This window comes from Periplaneta americana, chromosome 12 (assembly GCF_040183065.1).
Source record: "Periplaneta americana isolate PAMFEO1 chromosome 12, P.americana_PAMFEO1_priV1, whole genome shotgun sequence".
NCBI classification, from domain to species: Eukaryota; Metazoa; Arthropoda; class Insecta; order Blattodea; family Blattidae; genus Periplaneta; species Periplaneta americana.
In genome coordinates, this window is record NC_091128.1 from 162,642,911 (window position 1) to 162,662,063 (window position 19,153).

Sequence of the window (19,153 nt, forward strand, 5' to 3'; positions counted from 1 at the left end):
CGACCACACCACCTCATTCTAGTGGCGAGGTCATGGAAAGCATGGGGCTCTACCTCCATGCCCCCCAAGTGCCTTCATGGCATGTTACGGGGATACCTTTTATTATTATTATTATTATTATTATTATTATTATTATTATTATTATTATTATTATTATTTAGTCAACTGCCCGAAGAACAGGTCTAGACCCCACAAGTGACACCAACAAAGCATCACTCAAGTGACAACTAGGCCAGGAGATAATGGAGTAGGGTAGCCAGTTCCTTTCCTCCTCCATTGGATACATCGCTGACTAGTAACATATTTCAATAATCAGACTTCAGATTATACAAACAGTTATTCTTCCTCTGACAAATATCATCAAATGAGATGTACTGCCTGATGATAGATGTACACATCACCCAGAATCTCAGTCAGAGGTATTATTATTATTATTATTATTATTATTATTATTATTATTATTATTATTATTATTATTATTATTATTATTATTATGAAGACAAATAGCACATTACTTGATACCAGAAAAGTTCATCTTCGTCATTTCATATCTCTTTCTCTTCAAGATTGGTTTTAGTGTTGTAAGTAAATATTACAGGGTGCAATTGGTTCTTCCGAATCACAGCTGAAGATGGTTGTGTTAAATTGTTACAGATTCTGCCTCAGCGAGCCCAGGTGAATTGCTGGAGGTGGCACAGCAAGAGCTAGCGAAGAAGTCAGAGCTTCTCATTTTCTTCAGGGAACAGCATGAAAATCTTCAGAAGGAGAAACAACAGGTGAGTTGAGTGTGAAGCTTTCACATTGGTTTTGGTTTTCGTGTAATGTTTATGTGTGTAAACCATACCTCAGAAATTTTACAACAATGTATTACAAGCACATAGATGTAAAATGCTTGAGATATGCCATCAGTATAGCTATGGTATATCTCATAAACTAACGAGTAACTATTATGTCCTAAATGAAGAACATACCATTTCAAAGTCCCACTATGTGACTATCCATCGTCAGGCCGAAAGCCTTTCACAGATAATGCACAACTTTTTTCAAGTCTTGAACGAATAATCATTAGAATTAAAAAAAAAGTATAATTATTCAGTTAATTGTTTAATAATAATAATAATAATAATAATAATAATAATAATAATAATACTAATAATAATAATAATAATCAAGAAACTAGTTCGATTAATTAAAATGTGTCTCAGTGAAACATACAGCAGAGTTCGTATAGGTCAATTTCTGTCAGATGCGTTTCCAATTCACTGCGGGCTAAAGCAAGGAGATGCACTATCACCTTTACTTTTTAACTTTGCTCTAGAGTATGCCATTAGGAAAGTCCAGATTAACAGAGAGGGTTTGGAATTGAACGGGTTACATCAGCTGCTTATCTATGCGGATGATGTGAGATGATGTTAGGAGAAAATCCACAAATGATTAGGGAAAACACGAGGATTTTACTGGAAGCAAATAAAGAAATAGGTTTGGAAGTAAATCCTGAAAAGACAAAGTATATGATTATGTCTCGTGACGGAAATATTGTGCGAAATGGCAATATAAAAATTGGAAATTTATCTTTCGAAGAGGTGGAGAAGTTCAGATATCTTGGAGCAACTATAACAAATATAAATGATACTCGGGAGGAAATTAAACACAGAATACATATGGGAAATGCCTGTTATTATTCGGTTGAGAAGCTTTTATCATCCAGTCTGCTGTCAAAAAATCTGAAAGTTAGAATTTATAAAACAGTTATATTACCGGTTGTTCTTTATGGTTGTGAAACTTGGACTCTCACTTTGAGAGAGGAACATAGGTTAAGGGTGTTTGAGAATAAGGTTCTCAGGAAAATATTTGGGGCTAAGAGGGATGAAGTTACAGGAGAATGGAGAAAGTTACACAACACAGAACTGCACGCATTGTATTCTTCACCTGACATAATTAGGAACATTAAATCCAGACGTTTGAGATGGGCAGGGCATGTAGCACGTATGGGCGAATCCAGAAATGCATATAGAGTGTTAGTTGGGAGGCCGGAGGGAAAAAGATCTCTAGGGAGGCCGAGACGTAGATGGGAAGATAATATAAAAATGGATTTGAGGAAGGTGGGATATGATGTTAGAGAATGGATTAATCTTGCTCAGGATAGGGACCGATGGCGGGCTTATGTGAGGGCGGCAATGAACCTCCGGGTTCCTTAAAAGCCAATAAGTAAGTAAGTATAATAATAATAATAATAATAATAATAATAATAATAGTTAGAGATAGGTTGATAGGTATTAAATTTCCTTGATACCAATAATTTTTTTTCTCTTGATACTCGATACCTTCTAAATGATACTCGGGAGAAAATTAAACGCAGATTAAATATGGGAAATGCCTGTTATTATTCAGTTGAGAAGCTTTTGTCATCCAGTCTGCTCTCAAAACTGCTGAAAGTTAAAATTAATAAAACAGTTATATTACCAGTTGTTCTGTACAGTTGTGAAACTTGGACTCTCACTCTGAGAGAGGAACAGAGGTTAAGGATGTTTGAGAATAAGATGCTTTGGGGCTAAGAAGGATGAAGTTACAGGAGAATGGGGAAAGTTACACAACATTGAGCTGCACGCATTATATTCTTCACCTGACTTAATTAGGAATCTGGGTGCGTTTTACTTATTGTGAAAATAATCTTCTGATATCCATAAGATGGCTTTAAATAAATATTTTGTTTATTATTAAACGCATATGACAGTATATTTTGTACGTGAGTAGCATTCTCATTGTTCAGTGTCTATACAGGCAGACACAAGGATAAGCAGATGTAAACACGAAATGGAGTGGAAGATGAGTCACATTTCTACATTGCAACAGAGCTAGTATGATCCATGTGCATCTGACTTGTACTAAAAGTAACAAAACAAACGACTCTACTTATAACATAGTGGTGGTCAAGACATCGTCCACCAAGCCTTATTGTAGTCCTCAAACCCAAAAAAAGTGGTCATCCCTGTTATAACAAATGAGAGAACATTTCTCACATTGTATACTATAATTCAGTCAGAGTCCTGCCCATAGCCCGCTCTCTAAATTGAACACTCTTATCTGCTTTCTCATGTAGAAACAGTCTTGTACAGGGACCGTATGAGTCAGAAATATACAATATGGCAAGTTTATAATTCAGAATAATTCTGAATAATTTCAAGGGAAAAATTGTTCCGGGGCCGGGTATCGATCCCGGGACCTCTGGTTGAACGTACCAGCACTCTACCACTGAGCTACCCGGGAACTCCACCCGACACCGTCTCAACTTTTCCCTTTATATCCACACAACTCGTGTGGGCTGACGAAACGCCAGGACCCACAACGAGTGCACACAATCTCTGTGTGACTTGGAATTGTGGTTTTCTGTTAACGTACACAGTAACGTATATATTATGCAAACCTAGTCAAATCTGCTTTACAGGGAGCTTCACCTGAAAGACTAGGTTTGCAGAATAATTCTGTTATTCGTGTCTTGTAGAAATCATATGTGACAAGTCAGATGGATTTATGTAGTATTTTCTTGTTTTCAGATGAGTGTACAATGTACAAAACTGCAAGAGGAAGTGCAGAAGCTCACGAAACAGTTGGAAGCCACTTCAACTTCTGAGTTGGAGCAACTTCACTGCCAGTTACGAGATGCCAAAGAACAACTGGCACAAACAAAGGATGAAAATGCAAGAGCATTGAAAGGTATGATGTTTTTGTGTGGTAGGTACCAATTTTGTATCACAAGACGATACCGGAATTATTTTGTTAATTGTTCATATGTTAACAGATGCTGATAGCAGAATAGAAGAACTGGAGAAGGAGCTTCACAAAGTCCACCAACAGATGTTTGATCACCTCAGTGATTCACAGGTAAGTTCTGTGTCATTTGCTAAAAGTAAGTACAATATACATTTCTATAACATTCTCATTTCCTTCGTTTTCACTCCATATTTTCTCCTCCACCCTGTCTTTTCCTACTTTTACCATTTTTTCGTATCCATCACACAACTCTAACAATACACTGAATCTCTTCAGCTCCACAAATGGTAAAATAATTGTACGTCATATTTAGAAGATTACTTACAGAAAAAAAATAAAGCAATATGTTAATGAAATAAAAAATGGAAACCAGCCCTCATATTAAATCGTTGTCTCATGGTGCACACTAAGAATTTTGAAAAGAATGATCTGTAACACAATTACAGACATTCACTTGATACTTTAATTTGTAAAAGTTGCCGGCAACATATAGATCAGTGTTCAGTGTATAGTACAGTTCTTTTTTAAATGTAGTGAAATGATATGTAACACCATATCTTCATTTTTGGCACCATTATTACTAATGATTGCGGAAAAATGCATTCAGTGAGATTAATCAAATTTATTGATGGAAATTGTTCAGTTGCTCACATTGTCAACTTACCAGTATGACTGGTCGGCTAGTATGAAAAGGCCCTAAGTATCGGCTGTGGGAGACTTGTGGTAGAGATTTCCAATGATTACAGTGCATCCAAGGTGGTTTTTTTCAGTTGGTTATATAACAATGTTCTATCAATTCCTAGGTTATTTAGAATCAATAGAACTGGTGATAGAGAGATGATATTTGACAAAATGAGACCGGGGATTTGCCATAGATAACCTGACATTCACTTTACAATTGGGGCAAACCCCACAAAAAAAAAACACAGCGAGATAATTAGCCCAAGCTATAATCGAACTCGTCCCGCGCTGTAGCGTCGTGGTCTAAGGCATTCTGCCTAGGACTCGCGCTACGGAATGCGCGCTGGTTCGAGTCCTCGTGGGGGAAGAAATTTTCTCATGAAATTTCGGCCAATGTATGGGACCGGTGCCCACCCAGCATCCTGATGCACTTGGGGAGCTACGGTAGGTAGCGAAATCCGGTTGCGAATGCCAGCTATAACGGCTGGGGGGGATCATCGTGCTAACCACACGATACCTCCATTCTGGTTGGATGATGGTCCACCTCTGCTTCGACATGTGGGCGTGAGGCCAGCAGCCGGCTGGTCGGTCTAGGCCCTTCACGGGCTGTAGCGCCACTGATAAAAAAATATAATCGAACTCATGCCCGAGCACGATTCCAGATCACCGATGAATAGGTTAGAGAATGTGTGGAAAATAGTATTTTCATAACAAAATCACATTCCTTGTCAAAAGTCCAGAGTGTCTGGCATCCAGTTCATAGAGTTACGTCCTGCATTGATAAGTTCACTGAATAGTGCATAATTGGTTAATGGATATTAGTTGGACTTATGGTGATAAATTAAACAGTTGTTGGGACAAATGAATTGGTAAATATGAAGATTATGTGAAGTAGTCGTTCAGAGGTACACTGCTTCGTTTATTTTAATCTTCATTCTTGGATACACTCTTTTAACACTTACATAATCACGATATATAATTTAGTCACTTATATAATATGAACGCAGTTACTTGTTCAATAACATTCATCAGTGATTTAATTTTAACTCGATTATTAAGATTTTCTCGAAAATAACATGTTACATTTTCAAAAAAACCTCAACATTCTTATTTCCTTTTCTCCTCCTTGTTAAAGATAGTGAAACTTGGGATGAACTCAGATGTTTTATTAACAGATGAACACTAGTGAAATCAGAGGGGAGGTAGAACAGACAAGATGGCAGCTGCTGCAAGACTCTGGGGCACAGAAGACTGAATTACTTCGGGCTCGTCAAGACATGGTGAACAGAATTATTCAGATGGGAGAAAAGGTAAAAATATAGCAAGCCCTTCACGAGTACTATAAATGTGGTTTGTTGCATTTCATGATTGCTCTCTGGATTCCATTTCTTAGATAAGGTATCTGTAAACCAGAATACATTAACGCATATGGTAGGATGATACGCGAAGATAGTGATCAGCAGAGTTTAGTTTTGGCACTGATGAGATCATAGTTAGAGGCATGATAGCCCATTTGTGAGCCTTGTACTTCCTCAAAAGCTTCTTTCATTCTTCTCTATTAAAAAGAGCATAACTTTCGAAATTTGTTGCCCAAGTAGTTTAACATCTTGGTTAATGCTGTCCACCCATCTCATTTTTAGTCTTCCAATGCATCTCTTACTCTCAGTTTTTGTTCTAATAATTTTCTTAAGCATTCTCACCTCACAGCAATAATGAGATATGTCCAGTAAATTTTACCAGATCTCCATCTTCAAGGTGCGGATTCTTCCATATGCCATACATTGCATATTGAAGTATGGAATCCTGGTGTGGGGAAACAGCAATAAACTTATTGAAGTCCTACTCATTCAGAAGAAAGCAATAAGAATTATCACACAAGAACCAAGCAAAGCACATTGTAAACCACTGTTCATACAGGAGTCCATCTTAACAGTTGTTAATGAATATATTCTGGAACTCCTTCTTTACATTAAGAAAAATCTTTATGGCTTCACCAGTAGGATGGATAAACATGAGTATAATACTCGGAATAAAGAAAAACTGGACATACCATTTTGCAGACTATCCAAAGTTAAAAGTAGTCCTAACATGTTGGGCTGTAGAATGTTCAACATGTTTCCACAGGAAGCACAGGAAGTGTCACTTGACATATTCAAAGTCAAAGTGAAAACGTGGCTTCTTAGAAACCCATTCTATTCTGTACAAGAATATTTTGAATCAGAAAATCAAGCTGTAGATATTTTTTAGGTTTCTTTCTCTGAATTGTATTATAATTCTGTAATATATTAGGAAATTCTCATAAATTGTTAATCAAATCAATATTTGTGATCAGTGTGTTACAATTTTCATCTAGATATTAGCCTAATTTTGATAATCTTGACTCTCAATTGTAAACTCTAAGGAGATTTGTGATCATTTTGTTTTATGTTTAGTGTTGTAATAGAATAATTTTCATTTTTGCACTATAATTTCACACGTGTAATTTGACAATGTCATTAGCTTTTGCTATAACGACAGCTAATAAATACTATACTATACTATACTATACTATACTATACTACTATACTATACTATACTATACATTGTGCAAGAAACTCTGGCCTTTAGTTCTCTTTTGAAGGAAGTGGCCCTGCAAGGACAAATGAAATGCATGTAGTGGAACACAGTACAAGTCAATCTTAAACTTTGGTGCTGTGGAAGTCTCAGTTTTCATAAGCTGCTACTGTTCTTGTATGCAGAGTCGAGAGGTGGAGATGAATATGAGGAAGCTGCAGTTAGACGGGAAACATCTGACTGCAGAAATAGCAGCCATCATACACAAACTGGGTGATCCAGAACAGCAGGAGCTCATTCATGGTGAGAACTCGACTTGATCTTTCGGCCTTCATTTGTTCCAAATCATTTTACAGTGAAATTTTTCAATAGATGACACTACCCAGAAATTAAAAAAAATGTCCATATTGAGAAAATCAATTCAAATTCATTTACTGTCATACCTTGAAATGAAAATCGTTATAAGATACATGATGTAATTTTAATTCTTTTTCTTTATTTAATTTTACACAATGCTGTGAGTATTGCAGGGCTTTTTGTTAATTAATTCTTTTCTCAACCATTCTGAAATGTATTTTAATGATAACTATGAATTATATAGCTTGCAAATTGTTATGTTTATTCTTTAATAAAATTCAGAGAACGTGTTGAAAAAGTCGACACATGAATGTGATAATCGTAATATAAAAATGTATAATTGACAAATCTGAGATTGGTGTTTGCCTTTTGACGAAATCTTATTTACATTTTATAGATACGTTTCTACATCAATGACCGTAATTTTGACTCCTCAGATCTTTAAGCACTTGCGGAAATTGTTAACATATATGGGGAAACTTTTTTTTTTGTGTGTGTGAAAATTTAATTTCCCTTATAATAATACTTACAAATTACTTTTAAAGAACCCGGAGGTTCATTGCCCCCTTACATAAGCCTGCCATCGGTCCCTATCGTGAGCAAGATTAATCCAGTCTCTACAATCATATCCCATCTCCCTCAAATCTATTTTAATATTATCCTCCCATTTATTGCTACTAATGTTACCCCTCCTGTTCTATATAAACTTGTAACATTCCAAGTACCAAATCTCATAACCTTATTCCTTTGCTGTGGTCATGCCAGAGAATCAGTCCTGTTCCGAGGTTTATTTTAGGGTTTCGTAACAAGCTGTTTTTTTACCGGTGATGGGCGTTAGCCTTTCGCCCAACCCCTAAGCTGGAGGACCAACCCTTATCAGCTGTCCACGACTGCTTATTCAATATATTCGCAGCTACCCTCCATATCTGGAGGCTGTCTCCTCTATCCGCAACCTGAGGACGCACCGTGTCATGGTGCTAATAATAATAATAATAATAATAATAATAATAATAATATGCACCTGTTGACAGGCAAACTGAAGATAGATAATATAATAATTGATGTTGCAGTGCTAAAGGGAAACAACATACATAGAAAAGAAATAATAGCATACTTGGAAAATAGATACCTTGATACTTTTTTACCCATACCAGTTATCACAACAAACATCCACCAAAGTCTCTAGACAATCACCAAGCTAAAATAAGCAGCAATACTCAATACATATCATATTGACATTTGGCGTTTACAATTTCATTTTTAGATTTTGTAGGTTCCCTAAATGGATTATAAACAAAGAGTGCACAGATAATTAAGTGTGAAAGACTGCATAGAAAACAGTAAAATTTTATGAAGTCAAGACAGGTGCAATAGATCTTTTTGAGAAATAACCTCACACTTGCAAGCAGAAAAGTAAAAGCACATGGAAATGTGATAATGTTGGAAAACACAAGAAATTAAATTTGTTAATAGACTAGATTGCTGTGGAAGCACATAGAAAAGCAGTGGCAAAGATTTTCTTTTTGTGACCTGCAGATGTTTTATAACCACATGCTTAGCAAATGTCAAGAGATCAACTCCGGTTGATCCCGACTTAGAATGTGCATTGCAATATATGAAACAAAGTTGCAGCTTTGCATGATATCTTATATTTTTGTTCTAGGTACCATAAAAGCTTTGGAACTGGAAAATCAAGTTCTGAAATTGAGGAATGCACAGTTGGAGTTAGCAGGCAACACAGAAACTGTGAAAGGTATGTAGACATACCAAACAATCCTTTTCCTTTATGTCATATTTCATCATTTGTACATTTAATTTTAAAATTTAAATTGGTACATTATTCGCCTGTTATTAATACCTACTAATAATATTTTCAGGAAGCAATTATGACCCTACCAATAAATTGGGTGCCTGTTTTGGAGAAGAAGAGAAATGTTCAGTTGGTATGGATAATGTGGATTTGAACTCTAAGTATTCTGATAGTGGGAGTAAGAAAGCAGATGTGAGTATATACAAATTTTTTAATATATCAGCTCAGCTCTCCATTTTTAGAAAAAAGGGGCATATATAATGGGTTTACATTAAAGAGATTAATGTTAAGAATACCTACTCCTGGAAATAGAAAGTCCCTCATACTCAGTGTATTTTCATCCTACAGACTTTTGTTACTTTATGTATTCGAACTTTTCTTAATGGAATTAATTGTCAGTACTATTACTACTGTTATGGGAATATATAATATAATAACAGAATTAATAAAGTAATATTATAATGTTTTATAAAGTACGAAATATATTTGGTATAATTTTAACAAATCGTGTACAGAATTTCATTATTCTGTATGATATTTTGGAGACAGCTATTGTGTAAGTAAAGCAAAATATTTGTGCACTTTCATATTCAATATGGTAAGAAGCTTAGATGGTCAGTTTCGCCTTAATAAAATTAGAAGCTCTCCAACATAATTAATGTATTTATTAAATCATAGATTTTTTTTATTTGAATAGTAATTTTTTAAAGGCCACATCTCTTTCAGCTTTTTGTCATCACGATATTTCCTGTGTATTATGCTTTATGAGAAATTAAAGATGTAGTTATTTACAGGATGATAGCTTTGATACTGAATCCACGAAGTCTGAAAGATCTGAACTCTCTGTCATGAAGAAGAAGCTGGATTCTCAAATTGCACAGCTACAAACAAATATGGAGATGTATGAGAGGGATATTGAAAGCTACGAAGTGGTAAGTACCCTGATTTATAAATAATCGAGGCGTTCCCTGGAATAACAGCTCAACCTATTTTACGTCTTTTTTGCGTTTCCAGCATATTATTGAATCCTTAATAACATATCTCTGTCCTGACAAGTTATTATTTCCCTCCAACAAGCACAGCCCTGTCTAGAAACATTTGAATGTCGTTCTGTGCATTGCTAATACCAGATCTAAAATGTAGCTTATGCTTTGTATCTGAACTTCAAGATTTTGTAGTTAAGTTTTTCGTTACAATTGATTACCAGTATGCGATGAGAGAAGTGAAGTAATAATATGAGGTGACCAGTTACTATTTACTTAGTGGATTCCGAGTTTTTTGCCATAAAATTTTGCCCTAATGAGGGCTGATGTCAATGAAAATGCAGTTGACTTTCTGATGTTCTAATTTTGTTATTGATGAGAACACGGGACTGAAGTTTCCTTCAGCAGCATTAAAAAAGGGGAGGGCAATATTTTGAGTGATAGAGATTTTCGGAACTGTCATCTTAGGTCACTTGTGGTATGAGTGTTATTATCTTAAAGTGAACTTGCGCGAAAAAAAAATCATTAATGACTGTACTTACCTAATAATGTTGCGAAAAAAATTCTCTAGTGTTTACATTTACCTAATGATGTTACAGTATGCTGCACCCCTGTAGTTATTTATGCTCTCTCTCTCTGTCTTTTTTTTCTTCTTTTTTTGTGCTGTCTGCGCGTGTGTGCAATATACACTCTGGTATAATTTACTTGGTAGTATAAATGAAGCAAGAGCCCACACAAACTTCTGTTTAGGAAGTGTCCAAACATCTATATAATTGATGCTTCATTGTATCTCCTTGCTAGTTTTATGGTGCTCTAGGACTAAGTGAAGTCTAGCGTAGGATATCAGCCTTACCAGAGGACTGTTAACCTTGTACTATTCAGATCGTAGAACTTCAATTAATGAACAGCACAACCCCCAATTATCTGTATCTTCCAATAAGAACAGAACAGTGTCTCAAACATACACACACACGTACAGAGTCTGTTTTCTGTCTGAGTGATAATCTATTTCATACACGTTTTTCACATATTGTCTTGTAGAACTTGATTTTGCTATAAATGCTTCAGAAGAGAGAAACAATTTTGTATCTGGTAACATGTTTTCTAGTAGGTGAAATTAAATTAAGTTTCATGTTCTTTCAGTTGAAATCAGATTGGACGGCTGAAAAGCGAATGTTAGAACAGCATTTATGCGATTTGAAGATGCAGCTCAAGGAGAAAGAAGAAGCGCTGGCCCTCGTTACTGCACAAAAAGTAATTATTAATGAATATCTGATTTATTTATCATCACCTCCACCACACTATCTTCTTTGCTATCTCATGCCATCACTTCTGTCACAACCCTCACAATTAACCACCTGTTACTACCACATCTACTATCACCATTATACACTATCATCTATTATTACTATAACTACCACCACGACCATCCCACTCTTCTTCACTGCTACATTGATCATCACTAGATTTCTATCGCCTATTACTCTCAATATCAATACCATCCCCATGAAGACCACTATTACCTCTATCATTGCCACTACCACCCCAACCATTTCTCCTGCCACCACCTCAGTCACCATTATGAACTTGTAAATTAGATAGTTACACAGAATCTTATAAGACATGATTATGACTTCTGTTTGTTAATGTAATGCTAAGAGTATAAATTCCTCTGTTTATATGTTTTTCACAAACCTAATGACAAGTAATGTCAGAGAAACACTGGTTTCTCGTTGAGATCGTTTCCACACATTGCTACTCAGCAGTACTTCTCAGGATCGCCACCAGCAGTAAAACATTGTTTAAATGGAGGTATTCACCCCTGAGACAGGTCACTTTGACGGTTGATGCTGCAAAGCTGACAATGAATGTAATGGATCTTAGTGAGGGAGACGTGAGTGAGCCACACAGCAGCACTACTCGGAAGTACTGTTATATGGTTGTGTGTGAAATGGCACTGTGTGGTAGTGATAATGAAAATTTTCAGAATGATATATAAAATTTTATGATGTAGCGAGCTATTTAAATCTGTATATCAAGCTTGTGTTCTTATAAAATCTTTCAGGTTTTTATTCATCTCTTATTTTTCACAGGGTCTATTAGATGTGAAGAAAAGTTCGTCCAACTTTCACAATGAAGCATATACAACCTTACAGAAAAATGTAGAGGACTTGACTGCTCAACTTTCACGTCTTCAGGAAGAGAAAGATCAGGTGCAGCAAGGAAAGGTACAGTGTGTTACCATGCATTTCCGTGCATTACAGTGCACACCAGATAGATGTCATCGTCAACTTGGCTTTCAGTATCGTATTTTTTATATTATTATTATTATTATTATTATTATTATTATTATTATTATTATTATTATTATTATTATTGTTGTATGGAAGCTAGGCTGCCAAGTTGACACTTTCGTAAGAGTATAATAATAATAATAATAATAATAATAATAATAATAATAATAATAATAATAATAATTAGATATCATCATCATCATACAAATATATTGTTCTATGAAATTTGTTAGCGGTCTTTCAGAAGCTTACATTCCTGTTCCTCAGACACTCGCCCTAACTCTTACAATAAAAATCCATTTAAAAATTACCAATACATAATACTCTTCATACCAGACTATTAAACTTCTATTAAATGTAAAACATTTACCATTAACCTAACTAATCACTATTATAACCGGAAATGAAACTTCTAACAATCCAAAGTTTACAACTTGACTTTCTCTTCCTATCTCGTCTTAACTAGACCAATAAGTAGAAATTTACCTTCCCCCCCCCCCACGTACTCTTCTGCATCATTTCTTATTAATATAATTATTTATCTTGTTTTATACAAACTTTTTTTTTATCTCTCTGATCTTCATATCGTTCCTGCTATCGGATTTATGTAGGCAATTTGATTATGAAATAACCAATTGAGATTCTGGAGAACAACCATTATTTTATTGTTTAGTTTCAGAATTTTCTCTTCTTAAATAATTTGCTTAGGTTTCGAGTTTCTGGACAAATAATATGTGCATAGTGTCTTCTTTCTTACTGCAGAAGGGGCAAACATACAGAGAGTTCCAGTGATAAGTACCGGTTTATTCTTCACAGCTGCTGGGCAGCATGGTACTTGAGTGACCGCTGGCAACGGGGCCCTTAAACTCACAGCACTTCACCAAATTAAAACTTACATCATACTTACCATAATATTTTGTATTTAATATTATTATATACGTTATATCAATTACAGAATTTGTACTCACCCTCATGACAGTAGCTGCTGGAAGTGTTGACCATTTTGCGCTATAGAGAGTTCACATCGGCGTGAAAAACTATTTTTCACATTCATGAGCCCCACTGCAATGATGTGTCTAATTGCGTCACGAATGTTATCTTTCAGTTGTTCAATTGTGTGAGTATTATTTGCATACAGACTGTTTTTTAATGTTCCCCTTAAATAAAAATCCTGTTGAAAATACCCTGTTAACCATTCATTATATGTCAGTTCTTCACACAATGGTCCCAAAATAAGGCATGTGTATCTTTCACTGTTTATTGTCTTACTGTTGTGAGGGTGAGTACAAAATTCTGTAATTAATATAATAATTAATGTTAAATACAACATATTATAGATAGTAAGTATGCATGTAAGTTTTAATTTGCTGAAGCGCCAGCAGTCACTCAAGCACTGTGCCGCCCAGCAGCCGAAGAATAAACCGGTACTTATCGCTGGCACGCTCTGTAGTAGCAATAGTAATTAATTTGGATCATTTACTGTTTCTGTATTATTTAATTTAACAAATTAATTTTCATTTATTCCAGTTAAAACACTAACAAAAAAAAATAATACTAAAATTACTTTCAGATAGTTCTTTCTTTTTGGAGATTCTTCATAAGTTTGATTTTTCAGCAACTATGGTTGTTATATGACATTCACAGTTTTATTAACTCATATCTTTCAGTTGTGTCTGTCATCTGAAGTGGAAGCCATGGCAAAAATAGTTCAGGATTTGGAATCTCAGTTGGCGCGAGCTCAAGAGGAGAATGCAGGCCTCACAAACAGTCTGGAAGAATTAGACGAGCAGCATCAGGGGGCAATCGGTATGCATAGTGCGAATTATATTCCACTTTCGGTTTATGCAGCTTGATTCACAACGATTCATTTCTAAGAAGTTACAGCTATTGTTAAATAAAGAAAATGAGAGCAATTTGAAAATAAAGAAAATGCGAGATTCATGAGCAGAACGAAAAGAAATTAATGATTAATACAAACAAATTACTTTATAAAGTATTTATTAATGAAAGCATTAATGGATCGTAGTTTTAAACGTGATTTTTAAAAAAGTCGGGGGAAGTCTGTGTTGGTAAGACACCTGTGGAACTTTATTTATATGGATCCATATTGGGCAGTAAGAGATTTGATTATAAAATGGAAAACAAGTTAACTATAATAGAATTATTTCTTAAAATATAATTAAAATACAATAAAATAATTAAAACAGTTGTATGAACACATTTCATGAAGAAATTGTTCTTCTTTTATTAGATACAGTAGCGTGCAAATTAATCCGAACACGACATATTTTTACATTTTCTATCATTGTTGGCTTCACAGCTGCTCATACCGCTTTAATTGACATCTGTAGTACGTGTAATTCCATTGCTGAAGGTCTGTCATTATTTTTTTTATAATATGTGACATTTTGCCTGTTGTTTTTGTACTTATAAGCATTTCAGTTGTGTTGAAGACTTAATACTGCAATCCTGTGTACATTCTGTCGTCTTCACAAATGGGTACAACTCCACGAAAACGGTTATGACACAGAGGCAAATTGCTGCAGAATGTCACATCAGTTTGGCTACTGTTAATTCGATCATAAAACGATACAGGGAGACTGGATCCATCACACTCCAGAAAAAAGGAAACTGTGGCCGGAAAAGGAAGACTTCACCTGCAGATGATCGTTTAATTGTCAGGAAAAGTAAATTAAATCCTAGACTAACTGCTGTCGACTTAACCCGCGAGTTAATGGCTACCACTGGGGCGAATATTCAAGTCACAACAGTGCGGCATAGGCTTTTGGAAGCTGGACGAAGGGCTCATAATCCTATTAAGAAGCAACTGCTAACCCCTGTTATGTGCAAAAAATGCTTAATGTGGGTAAAATTACATCAACACTGGACAGTGAATGACTGGAAGAATGCACTTTTTTCCAATGAGTCTCATTTCGAGGTCCATGGCCACCATGTTTCTTACGTACAGAAAGCATCCGAAAAAGTAACAGCAGCTCATCTCCAGCAAGCACCCAAATACCCCCCTAAAGTAATGTTTTGGGGTTGTTTTACACATGAAGGGCCTGGAGCATTAATACCTATCAAGGGAATGATGAATTCTGACAAATATATTCACTTATTGGAAACCAGAATCGTACCCCAGCTGCAAAAATCATTTCCGGATGGCAGAGGTGTGTTCCAACAAGACCTGGCACCATGCCATACGTCTCGAAAAACTACAGAATTCTTCAACAAGAAGAATATTCAGGTACTCCCCTGGCCAGGCAACTCACCCGACATCAACCCCATTGAGAACTTGTGGTCAATTTGCAAAAGAAGAATGCAAAAAATGGATTGTTCTACAAAGGAGAAGATGATTTCTGCCCTCATTGGTGTATGGTTTCGCAATGAAGAAATGAAGAATATTTGTGGGAAATTAGTGGAATCCATTCCAAATCGTCTCAGAGCTGATATTAGGAACAAGGGAGGCCACATAGATTATTGAGGTATGTCTTAGATTCTTTTTTTATCCCGCTTGAGTGTTTTTGCATAAGTAATTACATTGTTCGGATTAATTTGCACGCTACTGTATGTTTCGAGATTACTGATGATGGAGAAGAGTAATCCCGAAACATATCTAATAAAAGAACAGTTTCTTCATGAAATGTGTTCGTACAACTGTTTTAATTATTTATTGTATTTTAATTATATTTTAAGAACGAAATTCATGAACACTGGTAAATGGTGACCACATTGCTTAATAATTTATCATCATAATTGAATTATTTTTATTAAAGAACGGAGCTATGAGAAGTAACAGACTTATGGCATACAATTCACATCAATGTTTTGGCTCCCCACTAATGATTTTTTCTATTTGTCATTTCTCAGATCAGCTACTAAAGGTGAAACAGCAGCTCCAGAAACAGAACGATGCATTGGAGTCTGAATTAACGAACCTCAAACAGCAGAAGACTTCTGTAGAACTTGCAGCAACCCAGACTGATCCACTTGCTCACGAATTGCATGCGGAATGCAGACGTAACGTAGAAAAGGAATTCCAGGAGAAAATTTCGAAACTCTTAACATTCGAAATACCAAAAGATTATTACAGCTTGAGTAATAACAATCAGAATGAGGACGTACTCAGCGGAACAGTGGAGGCATTGGCAAAGATGTGTGTTGAGTGTAAGTGGAAGCGAGACACTTTGGAACGTAAAGTCGCAGAGCTCATGAAGGACCTGCGGGACACAAAACACACTTGCGAGGAGAAGAGCAAGTCTGCCGACGAGCTGGAGAGAGAGTGCAGGATGCTGAAGAGCATGATAGAGGAGCTCATGGTGAGCAAGAGTGGAGGTGGCGAGGGGCTGGCCCCAATACCGGAAAACAGCGAGGAGGCTGAAGCGATGGAGCTGAAGATGATGACGATGGAGAACGAGATAGAGGTGCTGAGGGAAGCCAGATCTAATCTCGAGGCCGATGCAAAGAAACTGCGAGAGGAAGGACAGGGTCTTGTGAGAAGACTCGAAACAGTGACTGCAACGTTGAGGAACCAAGAGAACTTGGAAACAGAGGTGAACAAGTGGCAGGAAGTGGCTACTAATGCAGAACAACGGTTGCAGGAAATATTAACCTCCAGGGACGCCCTGGACGAAGAATTGGCAACAGTACGCAAGCAGCTGCAGAAACTGGAAGCTGAAAGTCATCATCAGGCTCACCAGGATAAGTTGACGATAGAGGAACAAAAACAGGAAATTGCAGAACATCTGAGAAAAAAGGAAGGTCTTCAAAACCAGATAAGCGACATGGAACATTCACAGTTGGTCTCAGGGCAAGATTTCGAGGCATCTGAAATAAAAAACAGTAATTTAGTAGAAGAAAATAAGCAATTGCAGTCAGATATTGAAAGACTAGAGCAAGAACTTCTGGCAGCTCGGACACACGCGGATATGACAAATAGACAGCTCGCTGATGTTTCTCAGATTAAGCTTGAATGTGACAAACATATTGAACGTTTAGGTGAAGAACTAGGTAGTTACAAAAATAGAGTAAGTGCTTTAGAATTAAAGCTAAGTGATACAGAAACTCAGTCAAGTGAAGCAATGAATTCTAAAAGTATAATAGAAAAGAAATTGGCTGATATCAATGAAGATGTAAACCAAAGCAGGAGAGAAATTTCGGAACTGAAGTCTGAAAAGATATTGGCAGAGGAAATAAGGTTAGAGCTAGAGAACAGATGTGCTGAGCTTAAGATTGAACTTTGTCACAAAGACGAGAGGCTAAGCAATTTGGAAGAAGAGGTGAGAAAGCTGTCTGTTGATGCTGCAGAGTCAGAGTGTTCGTTTAAGACTCATGACACAGATAAAGAGGTAGAAAGATGGAAGGAAATGGCTGAAGCTTCAGAGAGGCAACTGAGTGAAGCACTGCTCGTGCGTGATGAGTTAGAACAAGAATGCAAAAGGCTTTACATGATTGAAAATAGAGTACACAATCAGGAACATTTAGATCGGGAGTTGGAACGATTGAAAAAGCTGTCAGAAGGAATGGAGGAGGATTCAAATAAGTTACTCACGGATAAGCTATCACTGGAGCAGCAGCTCGAAACCACAACGAAACATCTTCGATATGTCGAGGAAGCTGAGAAAGAGGCAGCAGAAAGGGCAGCCATTGCAGAACAGAAGTTGATGCAAGTGTTGCATGATGCAACTGAGTTAGAAGAGAAGTGCAGGTTGTTGCATGTTACTGAGGAGCAACTGAAGGAGATGGAGAGAAACTTTATAAAGACGAAAGAACAGAGTATTCGTCTGGAACAAGAATTGAAGGGAGTTGTATCGGCAAAGTCTGACTTGGAGGCAGAGTGCAAAAGACTGCTTGGAGTAGAGGGGAGACTTCGGAATCAGGAGACTCTGGAACAAGAGTTGAGAGAATTACAGCAGAAGTGGGAAGCTGCTCAGAAAGAATTGAGTGATGCAAAGTTAAAAGCAGCAGACCAGAACCAGAAAGTGGAGGGAGAAAACTCAATGGAAGATGAGATTCGAAGCTTAAAGGAGAAGCAGCAAAGGATCCAGTCTGAGATAGATGCAAGAACACAGGAGAACGATTCACTGAAAGCAGAAAATTACCAGCTGCAACAAATCCTGTCTAAACATGAGGTTGACAAAGAGCGTCATTTCCAGGACACGGAGGCAACACAAATGGCCAAGGAAACGATTGCAAATCTGTCGAAGATTATAAAAGATAAGGATATGGAAATTGAAGCTTTGAAATTGAAGTCTGATACATTGGTCACTCTGCTGCAGGAAAAAGACAAACTGGCTGCTGATAAAGACACACTCTTAGAGCAGTTAAACAGACTCAACAGTGAAAGAATGGAATTGATAAGGACAGTTCAAATTAAGCATCAAGAAAGTGTGCAGTATCACAATGAAATACAACGACTGACAGATGTTCTGACACAAGAAATGGAGAATTCTAAAGCATTGACTCATCAACACGAAGAGCTTGTCCACCAGTACGAAGAGAAACAGAAGCAGACACTCATTATGGACAAGGAGCTGGCTGCAGCGAAAAAGAGAATTCAAGAACTCGAGATCAGTGCTTCAGAGGATCCTGAAGTTATTCAGAAAGTTCCAGAGGGACCGTGGGAAGAACCGGCTCATGCAACCCTAGATAGCAATAAGGAAATGACATCTACTCAACAAAAGGTAACTATCATATTGTGCTCT

The 19,153-nt window shown here is 36.5% G+C and overlaps 1 protein-coding gene across 2 annotated transcripts in view; it reads left to right on the forward strand.

The window, feature by feature from the left end:
- The window catches only part of Gmap (Golgi microtubule-associated protein), a 190,198-nt gene that overhangs the window by 119,034 nt on the left and 52,011 nt on the right, over positions 1 to 19,153 (forward strand). For both annotated transcript variants that reach the window (XM_069842445.1, XM_069842446.1), the window contains 12 exons: positions 655 to 776; positions 3,555 to 3,714; positions 3,800 to 3,882; positions 5,628 to 5,762; positions 7,191 to 7,308; positions 9,026 to 9,115; positions 9,240 to 9,364; positions 9,967 to 10,104; positions 11,299 to 11,409; positions 12,249 to 12,383; positions 14,117 to 14,255; positions 16,320 to 19,132. In XM_069842445.1, coding sequence (XP_069698546.1) covers positions 655 to 776; positions 3,555 to 3,714; positions 3,800 to 3,882; positions 5,628 to 5,762; positions 7,191 to 7,308; positions 9,026 to 9,115; positions 9,240 to 9,364; positions 9,967 to 10,104; positions 11,299 to 11,409; positions 12,249 to 12,383; positions 14,117 to 14,255; positions 16,320 to 19,132 — 4,169 coding nt within the window. The remainder of the gene's footprint in view (positions 1 to 654; positions 777 to 3,554; positions 3,715 to 3,799; positions 3,883 to 5,627; positions 5,763 to 7,190; positions 7,309 to 9,025; positions 9,116 to 9,239; positions 9,365 to 9,966; positions 10,105 to 11,298; positions 11,410 to 12,248; positions 12,384 to 14,116; positions 14,256 to 16,319; positions 19,133 to 19,153) is intronic.